Source organism: Convolutriloba macropyga, chromosome 11 (genome assembly GCF_964194025.1).
Source record: "Convolutriloba macropyga chromosome 11, txConMacr16.3, whole genome shotgun sequence".
NCBI classification, from domain to species: Eukaryota; Metazoa; Xenacoelomorpha; order Acoela; family Convolutidae; genus Convolutriloba; species Convolutriloba macropyga.
The window spans coordinates 2,306,717-2,323,626 of NC_134478.1; the positions used below are offsets into that span (position 1 = coordinate 2,306,717).

A 16,910-nucleotide genomic window follows, 5' to 3' on the forward strand; every position below is an offset into this window, starting at 1 on the left:
CTTTTTGTTTAATTCGCTTTACCTTCTGATCACGTTTTTCATTTTACATAAGTCACGATTTTCGTACTTGACTTCTGACTTACTTCACTCACTGTTTCAATTGAATCGATTTTAAATTCACGTATTGAATTACGTAATGTAGTGAATACGGTCAAAGTCAAAAGAGCAAAATCAAAAGGAATGGGATAAACATATAGTGCGCGTTCAATAAGTCGTAATGTATTAGGTTATCAATGTTCATTATAGCGATTGCAAGCTGGTGTTAGTATTCTGTTTAATAGCGTTCAGTTTAGAAGCTAAATTAAGTGTAATTTTAGAATCTAACCGAATATGTAGAATTTGCACTCATCAAATAAGAACACTTGACACTTAGAAACATTCTGTCAATTTCCAGCTCTTATTTCTCTTCTGTTTGAATCCCAAAGTGCGTCAACGGCGGCTATTTTTTGGTAATTTGCCGGCTGTTTTGATGTTTTTATTATAATTCGAACATAGATGGGTTTTCTATTTTCTAGAATATTCTAGTAGATAATAGATATCTCAGTCTCTTCGAGCTCTGGATTTTCCGGCTATGTTACAATTCGAAAAATTTGAATCCCATTGGTGCGCTGTCTTTTGTTGAATATCTGGCTACTTATGTTGCTTTTTGAAGACATTCTGAGCGGCGGTTTTGGTTACGTCAAAACAGGAAGTGCAGTGGCAAGAAGTTTTGTGGCGTAAATTTGTTCACTTTAATTTACTTGATTGTGGTTTTTCCGCTCACGTGAGGAAATTTGATTTCTATGAATATTATGATTTCGAGGAAATCTATAATTTGTTGTAGTGCGCTGGTCCTATATTTTTCACTTCGTCGGACAAACTTTTCTTCGCTTGCCCTATTTTTCCCGCTTTTTCAGCGTTTTGAAATCTTTTTGACCTTCTCTAGTCTAGTTTTTTTACTCTTCACTGGCAGCGGAAATTTATCAGAAACAAAATCAGAAATACATACTGGATAAAGCCCAGTTTTAGATACCTATTCCCTTTAACTTTTACTCCTGTTAAACTTTGTTTTAAATTCCTAGCAGTTTTGAATTAGTTCTAGCTTCCAGGTCTAATTCGTTTTAGTCTGTTACTTATCATCTCCGTTACCCTATCATCTCACTAGGAAAGAGGAGTAAGCCTAGATAAAAATTGCAAAAATTCATTGTAAATAACACGTACCCGTACTTTTGTGATTTTCAGGAAGAAAGCAATCATTTTTATTTTGTTTTCGGCGTGCCTCTTTTAATACCAATCGGGGTCGTAATAACCATTCGCGGCTATTTTCCGGTTATTGTCGGGTATGTATCTGATGGTGCTTGCTGATATAAGAAGTCCACATGCTTCTTTAACTGATTGCTGTCTAATCGGTTTGCTACCATTCTGCTCTTTTACTAAAATTAAGGAAAGTTTTCTCTAGTAATTTGTCAAATTTGAGATTTTTGGGCGGGATTAAACACCTGAATTGCTTTATCGTTTGTATGAATTTCTTCATAGTCAATGGAGATTTTATTACTTTCTTGGTCAGAAATAAATGGTATAAAATGAATTAATTTCACGATCTTTGACAGATCCAACTGCAATGAGCCTGTTTGCTCAACGTGAAAATAGAAAAACAGCTGTTTTCTGATCTAGAACTTTATGCTTTACAATTCTAACGTTGGCTTCGCATGTGTCAAAGTGAGGCTAAATTTGCTGCTGTTTTCCTTTAACACTTGAATCCTACAGTGTCACAGTTCATGGCAACTGATAATGTAATTCTGTTAGTATAAATTGTTTTTGCAGCAATGATAGCTAATTAACCCAGCTGAAACAATTCGGTGACCACACGCTGTAATCATCATGGTTGCTCACTCACGTCTCTGATATTTAATAAATGTATAACCAACTGCTCTCTAAAGAAGATGTTAGGAATTATTCCTGCCCTGTTGATAATTTTTATTTTTAAGATTTTTCGCTTGTTGCTTCACATTATTCATTGTATAAAGGGCGGTTAGGACCACCCACCCCGACCTTTTTGCTCCATACAGTGAAAAAGTCAGGCCCATGCCGCTCGCTTGAGAGCAGTTCGTCTCTCAACGGCTATTATTTAGGCGCTCTCCTTTTTTTACGACTAGGAGGGTATTGGTTTTCTTGAGGTTTTTTTGCCAGAAGTACTATTCGTTCAGACGGCGTTTTGACCTAAAAGCGAAAGTGAGTTAAATTGCCGTTTGAACTGGTTTTGCCTAAGCGAATGAAGTTTTTAATAGCCGCCGTCAGCCTCTCAACGGCTATTATTTTGGCGCTCTCCGTTGTTTAAATTCGCTTTACCTTGTTTTTCGTTTTACATAAGGCACGATTTTCACGTTTGACTTCTGACTTACTTCACTCACTGTCTCAACTGAATGGATTTTAAATTCTTTCACTCATTGAGCTACGCGATGCAGTGATTACAGACAAAGTCAAAACAGCAAAATCAAAAGAAACGGGATAAACCGATAATGCTCTGTCATTATGCCGTAGCGTATTAGGTTATCAAAGTTCATTTGAGTGTTTTCTAGCTGATATTGGTATTAAGTTTATTAGCGTTTAGTTTAGAAGCTGAATTAAATATAGTTTTAGAATCTAACTGAAACTGCACGCCAAATTAGAACACTTTCTGACACTGAAAAAGCAGAAAAAAATTCGGTCAATTTGTTTTTTTTCTTTGTCTCAATCCCGATATGCATCAAGCGCGTCAACGGCGGCTATTTTTGGCAATCTGCCGGCTATGTTTTGATCGAGCGCTGTGTGCAGTGAATGAGTTTTTGACTTTGCAAATTGTTTTTGACAGTATGGCGCATTTATATAACCGTTTTTAGCCGTTTTTTCGTCCAATTGGCCCGTTTTTTTGCCTGTATTTTTATTACTTTTAGAAATAAATTTTATTTATTTGATGCGGTCTAAAGATGTGACACTGGGAAGTTTGTACTTCAGTTTTTTGAGAGCCTAATAATGCGTTTGAATTTAAACCGGGCATATATATATTTCTTGATTTTTTAGTTAATTTTTGCTCTTTTTTCATTGTTTTCTTCATTCTTTTGGATCTTTAAGCGCACTTTTTTTTCAAAAATCAGTGCATATCGCATTTTTGTCATAATTCATGCATTGAGTTACTCTTTATAACTTAAGGATTTTTATACGTTTTTTCTTAGTTTTTTTGTCTGTATTTTGGTTTTAATTGGTGGAAAGTCTCTTTATGCATTATCAGGGATTTTTATGTTGTTCTTTTGATTTGTGAATCGGTTTTTGGTGTTAGGTCTTTGAAATTCAGAAAAAAATTCCTGATTGCAATTTTTAATAGCCGCCGTCAGTCTCTCAAGAGCTATTATTTAGGCGCTCTCCTTTTTTGAATTCGCTTTACCTTTTGATGACGTTTTTCGTTTTACATATTTCTGGACTTTCAGGCTTGAGTTCTGACTTACTTAATTCACTGTTTCAACTGAATGGATTTTAAATGCTTTGTATCGAATTAGGTAATGTAGTGAATACGGTCAAAGTCAAAAGAGCAAAACAAAAAAACGGGATAAACATAAAGCCTGGCTATTAATTCATAATGTATTAGTTTATCAAAGTTCATTAAAGCGATTGAGGGTTGGCTTTAGTATTATGCTTAATAGCCTGCAGTTTAGCAGCTGACTTTAGTGTAATTTTAGAAATTAATCGAATATGCAGAATTTACACACCAAGTAAGATCGCTTTGACACCTAGAAAAATTCTGTCGATTTTTATCTCTTATTTTTTTTCTGTTTTTCAATCCCAATTTGCGTCAAGTGGGTAAACGGCGGCTTTTTTCCTGCAATTTGCAGGCTGTGTTAAAATTTTTGTTGCAAAATTATTTGGATGTTTTAGAATCTGAGAGACAGGAGTATGTTCAACTACGAAATGACATCAAAATAAATCGCACAAAAATCAATTTTTGTTGATATTTTTTCTTTCAATCCGATTAGAGTTATGGAATCAACGGCGGCTATTTTCCGGCAATCTGCCGGGTATTTTTACTGACTTGTGTTGTCTTAAAAGACAAGCTTCTGAAACTGATGCTTGTGACCAGCTAATGAGTGTGTGATGTTGTGTGATGTATTTTGTTGCTGACTGAAACGAAACGCTATTTACTAACATGATATTGAGGAATAAACCATTTTTTTCATCAGATTTTTGGCAGCACTAATTAAATTGAGTGGTCTTTAGTTTCCATTCACTGTTCTTGCCAATGGCATCGTTGAAGGTGCCAAATCATCTTCGACTTATTTACTTTTCTCATATGCTATTTGCATGCTGATTATTCAAAACGTATACGGCAATCAGATCTAATTATTGAGAGCTTATTTCTGTGAATCAACTAGATTGCTGTTTTAACAACTTTGAGATTTTTTCGTACGCTTTTAGGAAAATCTAAAACCAGCGAGGAATTTTGATGAATTAATGAGACTGGTCGTCTTTTGAGGACTTAACAGTTGTACATTTCTGGTATATTTAGGGAGCAGTAATTCATCCAATCGCAGTGGAGCGAGAGGGGGAGGAGGAGGGGGTGACAGGAACAGCAAAATGCAGTCTTCCCTGTGCAGTGGAGGTCTTTCTGACTCCCTCAGTGACCTGGACTGCAGTGCCTCCCAGCGCATGGCTCCCCCCTCCTCCTGTTCCTCACTGTCCAATCAGCAGCAACCCCCTCTCCCAACTCTTCCACCTGTCCTTTCCTCCCTTCACAACTCTCAAGTTCCTGTCTCAATTTCTTCAGCATCCGCCTCTGCTAATGCAGCCAATTCTGAATATTTTGTCGATGCGATGTAGTATCGTTACTCGACAAATATTGCTTGAGAACCCAATCAATTGCGAAGTATTGCGAAGTACAATTTAGACATTTATTGTTCGTACAGATGTCAAGTTACCACATCTACGCTGTCAGGCCTAGAGCAGAAATTGTTTTTTTTTCAGTTATCATTTTCAGATGCCATATTTTATTATTTAGTAAAGACTTAATTTGTAATGAATTGTAAATCAATCTCGCTGTGATGTAATTGGATCTCCGATACAAAGCTAGTAATGAGTCCAAATTTGATGACGATTAGTTGAGAAAGACCCCCCTTTTCCCCCTTTCTCATGTGCTCTATATAGTCATGTTTAGGTCCACCCGTAAGCGCCCAAAAATACAATGATGTATTGTTATTGTATGAGAACAAAGTTGACTGTGAGGGTTATCAATATACAATCATCTCTCCTATCGCCCCCCTCTATTTACGCTATATTTCTATTCTATCCGTTTCTCTTTCTATCTGTTTCTGTTCGTCTGTGGGTTTAATTTGTGTTTCTGCTGTGCTGTATGAAGCGTAGCTCACTACTCAACTATCAGTAGGCCAATCGCGCAGACTGCTCAATGAACAATGCAGGGTACTTTGTTTGTTTGTTTGTTAGTTTGTTTATTTCAGTAAAAGTCTCTTTATTAACACTATAGTGTTCATACTCTATTTTTCCACTTTATTCTTGTAAAAAACCCACCTTCTTTCGTACTATTTCAGTGCTCTTTGTACGTAATTTTCTCGCATACTCCTTTTTAACCCCCCTCCCAGACCCCTCCGTGCACTTACACCCCCCCCCCCTCCCCCCCCCCCAAAAAAAAGCTGCATCGAAGCCCATCACTGTTATCGACTCCTAGCAGTTTTCCACATCAACCTAGACCCCTTAACTTGTGTATCGCACATCCTCTAGCACATTAACCCCCCTCCCCCACCAACCTCCCCTAATTAAGGAGTCGTCACTTATATGTATGCTACCTAGACACGACGCGACACCTTGCCCTAGTGGACGTGAAGGAATTTTTAAAACTAAAAGTGCTAATTAATAAATTTATATCCATCTAATAGTGTTTCTGTTAACTAAGCAAAGCAAAGGACCCCGAACCCAATGCAGTTGTCTTCTATTGTTGTGTTGTGACGAATTAATTCAAATCTGCTATTTTATTACTACTATTGCTATTACTACTATCCGCCTCCGATCAATTAGGTTTCTTCAGTTGTTCAGTTGCTGTTGATTGTGTTTTAATCTTGCTCTGCTCTGCTATGCTTGCAAAGTGCATTTTAATATGATAATTTTACTCTCTATTTTGTCTATTATCGTTGGTCTTGTTGGTCCTTTACCACTGGCGTTGGTTCTTCTACTTTGCAACCAACTAACGTCTGGACTCAAACCCAACGGTGCTCTCCAAGTGCATGCAGAAATAACTCTTATAGACTTAATTATAAAATAATTTTGTATTTATTTCATAGACTAGCAATTGAAATTTTTCACCCGTTATCTGTTAATCAATGAAAAGGCACGAGAATTAAGACAGATTTAAAGAAAGATACGACTGGAAATGGAGTTATGGTGAAAAGCCGAGAAACAAAAGCGATGGAGCGAAGCCCATATTGTCAACATGATGAGGTTTATTTTTGTCATTAAAACCATAGATGACCAGATTTTTTGTGCTTATGTCATATGATAGTGGAAAAGAGACAAAATAAGTTGTGAAAGCGCTGCTCTCCACCGCCTACCACAATTTTCTGCGTAATTTACCGCTAGATTGCCTCCGAGTGGGCTTGTTGCAACCATCTCAAAACTCAGTGACTAATTTTTTTCGCAGCGTGAAGATATTTTAAAAAGTTGTAATTTTTTGCTTGTTTCTCAGGAACTATAAAATTTCGAACTTGGAAAAATCGAACACTGTTAGACATGTTTTGTCCAGCCTGAGACCAGTGAAGTAGAAACAAAAAATGTCAAGTCGCCTACTTAGTGGGCATATTTTGCAAGTAGAATTTACCGTTTAAAGGCCTATTTTCTATCATAAGGCACAACGTTTGGAATACCTGTTGTCTATTTCTTCAAATAGTTTGTTAAACATCTACCCCTAGAATGAATGAAATTTAAGTCACCGAATTGGTATTGAAGGCAAAAAAATACAAAACCATTCAAAATGAATGGCTAAATTCCTTAAATTACACAATCGCTGCTCAAGTCTAGAGGAGCCTGGCAATGCACTCCGATAACAATGAAATAGTTTTAAATCTTTAATGCACAGCGATATAAGGTGTTATTAAGGTGTTTTTTAAAGCTGCTTTTAAAATTCTTTTTAAATTCAGTCCTAGGAAAATGCATCGTAATGGTGCTCGATTTTCTTTGAAAGATCTGTAGCAATATTGCACAAATGAAATTAAGCCTTTGAAAAGTTATAAATTCCGTTCGGCATTAAGTCAGTTGTCGTTAGCGTTTTTCTTGGTAGTAAGTGCACAGAATATTCCTGGGAAGTCAGGAATTAAAGGTGAAAAGGTCAGTACTTACTTAGAGTAGCTCAAGGAAGTTTCTTTAGGAAGTAAATTTAGTTTATTCTTAAACTTTGTTGTGTTGTTTAGAAGTTATCGGTATTTCTTGCTTTAGAATCGATTTCTGCATAATCTTGAAAACATGATCTTTTTCCATTCCCGACTGCTTTCAAATTTCAATCTTAAATGATCTGTTTGACGGTAAAGTTTTAGCCATTTATAAAGGGATTTTTATATTTTGCGTTCAATTTTTCGGGACCACATGCCGGGATTTGTACGGCTAAGATTATCTTCAGAATTTGCTGATGTGTATATAGTTTTAACAAGGCGGCTCGGTAATGTGCGATGGCACATAAGGTTCCGACCCCGCCCATCCACAATTTTGGCATAATTGTCTACCAAATGAGGAACAGATAGAAAAACCCAAAAACTATTGCGAATCCCAAAAAAGCCCAAGTCTTTTTCAAAAAATTCTGTATGAACGATAAGATAGCCTCCAAAGCAAATAACTCAGTGGAGTAAAAATTGATGCATTAGATTGCTGTAATATGTCAATATTAAGAAAGCGAGTCAAGAACAGCAAAATCAAACAACAACAACAACAAACATTAATTACATCAAGAAATTTATGTCCCTCTTAAAAACTAAATTTAATAACAAAGTCAACATACCGTCAGATAAACCTAAAACTTAACAAAAATAACTTATAAATCACCAGAAAACATATGCGACCAGTCCATAAAAAGGTTTGGTAACAATTATACAAAAAAGAACAAAAACAGTAAAGTAAAAAAATTAACTTATTTTTTTGAAACAGTTAACTTCAAAGTAATAAATACCATAAGGAATCAAGTAATATTACCACAAATTTACGATTACTACTACTTCTATAGAAGGGCATTAGGACCTAACCTTATTCATTTTTTAAAGCGGCTAAAAAGAACAACAAAGAACAAACAAAATTTCAATTGAAACTTGCCAGAAAACGCTGTCAAAACCGTCAAGCCAAATTTTGGCACTCAAAATATATTTGGTTGCGCCTTCTTCAAACAGCTATAATTTAGTACGTGGCCATTCATTAGTAAGACTAGGTAACAAGTAGACAAAAAAGCGAAGTGCTAAAGTATGTAATACTTTTAACTTTTTTTTTTCAAAACAAAATAACATTCAATGTCATGAAAGGCATTAATTACAAAAAGAGCTATTTAAATAGAGTCGTTTATTCTTGAAAAGGAAGCCCTCGAGACCTGTAATTATCCAGAAAATTTCATGCATCTACAAAAAGAACGTTAAATATAACAAAAATCAAATTAATTTACTTTTTGTGAAAAACCGGTGTCGAAGCCAGTAAGGTCATAACAAATTCTTTAAAACAAAGATTTTGGGACACCAATCCTTTGTATTCCTTTGACACCCATAATGTCATATTTGACCTGTAATTAACTAACGAGACTAGGTAACAAAAAGAAACATATAAAGAACAAAATTGCGAAGTTAAAAAGTTTTTTTTTTAATTTTGATAAACGATTGTTTTCAAAGTCATGAAAGCCATCAGCTATCTACTAATATAAGAATAAAGGTTCTTCTATTCTCCCATGAAAAGCCAATGAAAGCTATCACTAAACAGGAATTTTCATACGACCGAAACGACAAAGTCTAAATGACAGTTAGAGACAAAATTAAAAAAATTCATTTGATTTCTTCAAGAAAGAGGCGTCGAGGCCGTTAAAACTATGATGTATATTATTCGGGATTTTAATAGGTTCAATTGTGTTTTATTCTGAATGCTAATAAGGTGACATGAGAACGGTCAATAATGTGATAATGTGACAAAATTAGAAAACGTGAAAAACTGGCAAATATCAAAACAAACAAAAATCTGAAATCTTGTAGTATCAAAACCAGAAAACATTAACTTCAGGCTTAAAACTGCAACCGAGAATAAATGTTAAATCAGTAGAAAGAAAAAGCAGTCTTTCTTTGCTGACACTAAGCTGGAAGTTGAACAAATTAAGAAAAAAATAGAGGAAAAGTTAATTAAGCCATTATTAATTGAAAAGTCAATTATATTTTAAAAAAGAAACGACCATATTTTTTCAGTTTAAAAACTAAATGCATTAGCTTGGAGCTGCTTAGCAAGCGAATTGGTTGGACCTATCACTCCTGAGCTTTGTTTTGATATGTTCTGTTCTTTATTATTCAAAAGAAGTCTTTTTTTTTTGAAAAAAAAGACCGACTGATTACTACCCGATTTTTTTTGGATTGTAACAGTCCAAGAATGGCCCAAAACTAGCCCTGCTAATACTTATTGTCCTTTAGGAACAATTGATTTTTCGAATGTTGTAGATATAGATAATTTGTTAGTTGAAAACTCAAAATAATTTCTGCATTTTTGATAATCAACGAGTAAAGTGAGCAAAAAACGGCAAAGTTTTAACTACAGTGCACTCTCAGCGGACTCTCAAGTAGAAATAGCCCCCCTCTGAGTCTAAAAAGATTGTATGAGTGTTGTTTGGGGATGTACTGTCGGCAAATTCAATCAAAGTGGACTAAAGTAGCTTATTTCGTGCTGTTTTTGATGAAAAAGGCTAAATTTTGAAATGTTTATCCAGATTTTTGACCAAAAAATTAAATCAAAACAATCAACAATGCTTGTTCGTCTTCAAAAATAAAATCAACGACACTATTCTTAAAATTATAACAAATTTTAGCAAAATTGACGAAAATTTAGTCAAAAATTCCGGAAAATGTGAATAAAATTAACGTGAATTCACTCTTCTTTTCTCAGAAGTTTAAACCTCGATAACTCCCTGTAGAAAACGAAAATTAAAAAAAATCTTTTTAATTCCATATTCTACGCTGGACGAGCTTTCTAATGATACCAGTCTCAACTCTCTACGATGAATATATCGAGCGGCGAAAATTCACGGAACAAAAAAAAACCCATTTGAGTATATAGTTCCTCCCCGCTCAAGAGGGTCGGAACAAAAAGTCGCCGTTTTAAGGATGGATTGCTGGTGTTTGTCAATCACTGCTTCAATTGTATCATAATTTATACTCTCAGTGCATTTCGCAGCGAGTAGTAAAAATGCAAAGCACTGGCTCTCAGACTTAATGAATTAGGCTATCGAATTACTTGTCTATCTAATTTTCATGACTATGAAAATTTTTGCCCACCAATTTAAATGTTAAATTCATCTTCTACTGTACGAAAATTTGGAACAAATGAGAAAACTTTTTGACTGATGGTAAAAAACAGGCTTATCATCAATACACCATTGATGCCCGATTCATTAGAGATCACCTATGCACTATTATGGATCTTCGCCCGAAATCTTGTCAAAAGGTTAAGGGAATGAAGTGACTAATCAAAAAGTATCAAAGAAAAGCAGTCGAAGTTGATCTCAAAAACTATATAAACCTGAGGACTGATTTACTTATCTTAAACGCTAGTACCTTTTACTAATTCAAATTAGCATTTTTTCCTGAATAATCTTAAGGTGGTCAATGCGACATTCTGACGTAAAAAACAAAGGTAAAAGGCCACCGTAAAAGACAAAGGACCTAAAATTTCCTAAGATTTTTACCCGTAAAAAGGGCAGAGAAGGAAAATTTCGAAAAGACCAAACCAAAACACGGAAGAACATCCATTCCATCAGAAGCTTTTTTTAACTGGGACCTTATTATTTCATTATCACAATTTACTTTTCATTGTCTCTTTCGCCAGTATGATTACTCAACCTTTTCTCGCGACCTGAGAACTTTTTCCGGATATCCGGATTCCACACTTTTCCCTTCTTGCGTTTTCCTATCTTTCCAACCAAGCGCTTTCGTCACCGTCCACTGGTTTACAGAATGAGCGTAACAACGACTTTCTCAAAAGCGTCTTCAATATTGCAGTTCGGATTTGTACTGCGGATTTGCACTGAACTACGTTTTATGCAAATGGTGTTTAGAGTTGCCGTTGAAAGCGTAATCAGGTAGTTTTAGGTAATCAGGTAGGTTTCCCTGGCGTTATCAAGTTTTCAGTGGTATCCGGTAGGTTATTGATTAGGTAACGGGTAAGTTGGGGGTTGGTTCAAGGTAGGTATTTAGTAGGTTTAAGGCATTCAGCTTGGTTTTTCAGGTATGTTTCGCAAGTTCCAGCAATTAATTAAAAAGATTAATAGCGCTTCGAAGAACAAAGCTGTCTTTGTAAAACAGGTTAACTTCAATGGTTTTCACTAGAAGAGGAAAATCTACATGAAAAAACAACAAAAATGGTGTCAAATTCGCGGACACAGTACTGAGAAGACAACACGAAAGTCACGAGTCGATCTCTGAATATCCCCACTTAAAACGTCTGACCAGATTAAAGTAGAACAAAAGTAAAATCAAATTTGTTACATCGGGCATTGACTGCGGAGAGGCATCAGAAGCAGTTGGAAGACTTTCCTTGAAATCAAGGAACTTCAGGAAAAGTACGACTTTACAATTCAAGAAGTTTTAGACAAAGCACCATTATCTGACACTGAAGCACTATGCTCGCAATCAAGCAGACTCAAACTCAAGATAGGGAAGACTACTTCTGCACACAAAAAATACAAAAGGGCACATCTGTCCTCACAACAAAGCAGCCAAACCAATGAGATGCCACGGGTGACTTTCGTCAACAGCAGATATCAAACTCAACCTGACCAATCTTTATCGGCCAAAATTTTCTCAGCACCCGCTGAGTACGGCTTTTACAGTGAATCATTTCCTAACAAGGCTGCACCCAGTAGCATAATGGAAGAACAGCCGAATTTTGCCGGCGGTTCAACTGGTTCAACAACTGGTTCAACGACTCACCAGCACATCTGACGTATCAAGTGCCAGCACCATTATCAATGCCTTGCCTAGAGTTGTGCTTAGTGGTTTCAATAGCCCTTCCGCAACAATCGATGGCGCTTTTCCTTCATTTCATGTTAATCATCAGTTGGCCAAAACTTTTTCTTTGAATCCTTAACTCGGAACTTCGAAACTGTTCTTTACGCTTCCGACAGTTGGTATGGACAGACTCTTACCTCAATGTCCACTTATTTTCAGAAAACAGTTCCAAAGCTAAAAACAACAAGATTTGATGCAGATCCATTAACTTGGTGTCCACTAAAGTCAGTGTATTTTAAGCAACAAATGATCGTTCCCCAATGTCCTCTGCTGAAAAAATTAATCACTTGCAATCACTTCTGATTGAAGAAGTAAACGCCCTGTTTGACGGCTACGGCTGCAATGGCAGTCTGTACCCACCTGCTTTAGCACGCCTTGAGAAACATTTTGTTAATCGGAACAGGATTGTCAATGCCCTCCTGTAAAAACTGGCCTTTTTTAGACGCCCTAACATGACAACCCCAGACAGTTTTACGCAGTTTCCTGTTTTCATCCTAACCTTAGCAGGGATTTTTTCCATTTTTGCTCCCCAGCTTAGTGGCCGCATAGTTTTTGCACCCGCCTACGCGTGTGTCATAAATTTCAGTAATGGCTTCCTATGTACTGGCACGTGCTCTATACTATAACTGGCAGGCGCATAACGTACGGGGGGCAGTAACGGAAAAGATTCCTTTGTAGACACATTCCAAAAAATTGGATTCAATCATGACATACATTCCATGACAGATGTTAATCAACCTTCCAACATCAGTCCGCTTGGAATGGAAAAATCACGTTTTGAAAAAATTTCGCTTCAACTGTCTCTGAAAGAGCTTTCGGAGTGGCTTTCAATTTACGTAAAAGTCTGCAGAGATCTAGCCACCCCTTCTGCATTAGGTCATCCTTCAAGCAATAATTCAAAGACCTGTAACAACCTTTGGAAGCATTTCAATCGTCAAACCGAATTCAGTCGTTCGTCGAATAGATCACGCCAGGATCAACGGACAAACTCATCAAATAGCTTTCAACCGAGCTCTGGGAAACTTGCCGTTTGTCAGAACAACGTTAGTTGTCAGTATTTTAACAAATGTTCCCATTTTCCAGATCTGTCTCCACTCGAGAGACGAGAACATGTGAGAAAATTGAAACTGCGTTTCAACTGTTTTGAACTTCACCATGTACAACAATGCACATCAATAAATGTTTGTCGCTCTTAAAACTTTGGCAAAAAGCACCACAAAAAACTTCATGAAAGATCTGTTCCAAAAAATCAAGCAAACGACACTCGCCGACAGTTAAATCGGTTCAATTGCATGGCACAGGTCAAGTTGCTTTCCTACCTGTTCAACTGTCTAACGGGATGAAAATGATTGATACAAATGGTTATCTCGACAAGGGCAGCTGTCAAAGCCTGTCCTCAAATCCGCAGCTCAGAGTAATGGTTTTATATCGAAACTTTGGCAAGACGCCTACTAGTGAATACCACACAACAAAAGCGATAGATTGTTCTCCAGTGTCATTGAATTTTAAACTTTATATGTCTAATAGGACACAAAGCCTTGTATTTGAATTCTTAGCAGTTCCCGATTTGAATATGAAACCTGTCAACACTATTGAGCTGAACAAGCTTTGAAAGAAATTTGAACAGCTCAAGAACATTTTGGTTCCCATATTTTGACGACAATAAAGTCTCAATAATCATCGGCATCAATAATTTGGAACTGATTCATTACAGTAAGGTAACTAAAGGCCCGCAAAATACGCCTTGGTTTGTAGAATTTCCTCGGGGTTGGAGTGGTGCCGGTAAGATGAGCGTCATTGCAGACGAACAGAATTCAGCTTTCAAAAAACAAATCAATTCTCATCTGGATAATGAGCTTTTCACGATTGTTCAACGATAGATCAAAAATGAGAACTACGGTATAGCTTCATCAAAGATGGCTAAGTCTACAATTGATGAAAACGCTCTCCCAATTCTAAGTTGACTACAAATTTTTCTGTTGGTCATTATGAAAAAGGCCTTCTTTGGAAAGAGAACGCCTAATTACCTAACGACGATGGCTAGCGGAAAGAAACCAGAAAAATTAGACAAAAAGCTCTCAACAAAACCAGATCTCCGACATAAGCATGAGGAGATGCCAGTATCAGTATCAGGAGAGTCTTCGTAGGTGCTAAAATTGTGGTTTAAAAAACCAATTGTTGGCGAAGTTTTCCTTTCGTTACTTCCCAACTGGAACTTAAAATTCAAATTTGGTTTAAAATTAGGTCTTCTCGTGTGCCTATTTTGACTGATAGAGTTTTCCAATTAGCTGTAAAAAACGCGCTTTTGTTTCACAAAAATATACTGCTCTGTTTTTTTTTGGTCTCCTTCGGGTGTTAAAAGTGCTCTTGGAGTGTTAAAAGGCATATGTTGACGACTTTGATGAAGGAATTTTCTGAACTTCAATTTTCTGTTGTTGAACGTAATTTTGATGCAGTCGCAGTTTATGGCCCCTCTCTTTTCATTTTTGTTGTATGTCCATTTTTTTTGGTTGTAATTTTTGTTTCACCTTTGTTATCCTTAATAAGTTTGCTATTCCTCGTTGATATTATCATATATTTTTCAAAAAACAATTCACAGTGCATTAGCTCTATCTGTTCCGTTAAAAATTTCAGCTGATATTGAAGTTTGAAGTTTTGTTTTTCAACAAAAAATATGATTCAGTTTATGCTTAAAACTATACAAAATGAGGTCAAATTAGTTTTCAGATATTTCAGCGATGTGTCTGAAATTCATTTAAACAGTATCATTGACATTGGTTGTAGTTTATTACGTGAAATTTTAAATTCAAGGTAATTTTAAACAACGTCTATCTTGTTTTTCTTTTGATATGCAGTAAGAAATTATAAAGGTTTTTAAATCTTACAAATTTTGTTCTGTTGTGTTCAAAATCCTGATACCAATGATCAATATGATTCAAGTTGGTTTCTAACTTAGGGTTTTGCCGATGACAATGGAATGCTATAGACCCTTTAGCTGTCGTTTTGTTTCCGTTTCCGTTGAGGCTGACAAACCCTAAAGTAAAAGTTTCAAAGTTTTTTTTGGTTTTGGTTAATTTCAAGTAATCGCATTTGACATTTTTGTGGATGAACTCCTTCTCCAGTTTTGATTGTTTTCAACTCCTCACGACAAAACCAAGACCTGCTCGTTTTTTAATCACTTTTGATATACCCTTTTGCTATTTATTCATCAATTGAGATGCACTCTGTTTCATAGCAGGTTTGTGAACATGTTTCAGTAAATCATGAGGCTGGAGATAAGGATATCTGTTGTTTTAGCAAAATTCTTTGCGTTGTTAAGAAAAATCAGTTTTAAATCTAGATTGAATCGGACGTTTTTCCTTTAGGCTTAGTTTTAACGTCATCAGCTCTATGTTCCGTCCCATCTATTTCATCTTGTTTCTTTTCGAGGTCTAGAAACTCATATTGTTTTTATTTGTGTGTCAAATCAACATTATATAATTTTCAGCATTTTGCCGATTTTTTTTCCAAAACCGTATCTCTCCTTATATCTGCTGCATCACTACTGCTGTTAATACGAAATTTTGCAATTTTTTATTTGAGCATAATATTGCCGCTTTCTACGCAATCTTGCGGAATTAGGCTCAAAATTTATTTAGGTAACGAATACTGAAGTTCAGCTACATAAACATTGTGATTTTTTCTACAGCTTGAACGAAAGCACAGAGAAGAGAGAATTGACCTGTTGATCGCTATGCTGGTGTTTTTTGAGTATGAAAGAACAGATTACATTTAAGAAAATATTTTCGGACAGCAAAGGTATTGATTGAATAATTGGGTATGGTCACCTGAGTCGTTTGCTTAATACTACCAATTCAAATCCCTAATACGGTCTATTTCAGGAGTTCAAAATATCATCTTTTAACTGTTGATAAACTATTCATTGAACTTATCGAGATCTATGCATCCAATCGATATACCAGAGCTAAACGTGAGAATAAGAAGTTTTGAAGATAATTTTTCAACACTTAACCGTGGTCGGAGAGATCTTGACTAGTAGATTTTTAGTGTTTAAATTTTACGGATTGATTTCATGAATGCATGTTTTTGAAGTTGGACATTGACCGGTAAGGAACTTTTTACTAATTTTTTAATGTGGAAAAATGTTAAAAGGGGGAATTTCTTCCTCCAGCGTTTCCTGTTAGACAACATCACAAAATATATAAAAATGATATTGTATATACGATTCGGCTCTGAGACCAATCGAAATGTATCAGATTTTTTTCTCAAATGCCCATGTTACACATAAGGAAGCACTATGATAAATTTGGGAACCATTGCGGCAACAGCGCAAACTGAGATGATACCAAAATTTTTTTTATTTAGGTACGAAAGATTTTTAATGAATAGGACTAATGCGTTTTTTTTTTAATTTTTGCAGTTGCGCCTACCTGCAGTCTGCTGAATTAAAAATTACAAGTTTCTAAATATATCGCGTTCAAAAACAGATCTGATCCAAATTCGGTTGTTCAAAAATGACTGTTTACGAAGAAGATTGCTGATATCTCAATTTTCGGCTTTGTTAGGCTTTTTTCTGTGATTGCTAGGTTATTAAATCTGGTACTAAAATGCTGATAATGAATTTTAGTATTCAACGCTGACAAAAGCGGAGTCTCTTAATTTCAGCACGTC

The 16,910-nt window shown here is 35.8% G+C and overlaps 2 protein-coding genes across 8 annotated transcripts in view; one reads left to right on the forward strand and one right to left on the reverse strand.

Annotated features, from left to right (window-relative positions):
• Nucleotides 1-6,327, forward strand: part of LOC142349819 (segment polarity protein dishevelled homolog DVL-3-like) — a 91,139-nt gene extending 84,812 nt beyond the window's left edge. For 4 of the 6 annotated variants that reach the window (XM_075401609.1, XM_075401603.1, XM_075401604.1 and 1 more), the window contains one exon: nt 4,517-6,327. In XM_075401609.1, coding sequence (XP_075257724.1) covers nt 4,517-4,827 — 311 coding nt within the window. In that variant the 3' untranslated portion in view covers nt 4,828-6,327. The remainder of the gene's footprint in view (nt 1-4,516) is intronic. The other 2 variants (XM_075401606.1, XM_075401608.1) reach the window with 1 other exon arrangement.
• LOC142349863 (proteasome subunit alpha type-6-like) overlaps nt 1-16,910 on the reverse strand; it is a 237,184-nt gene that overhangs the window by 138,260 nt on the left and 82,014 nt on the right. The gene's annotated exons all lie outside the window — the stretch shown is intronic.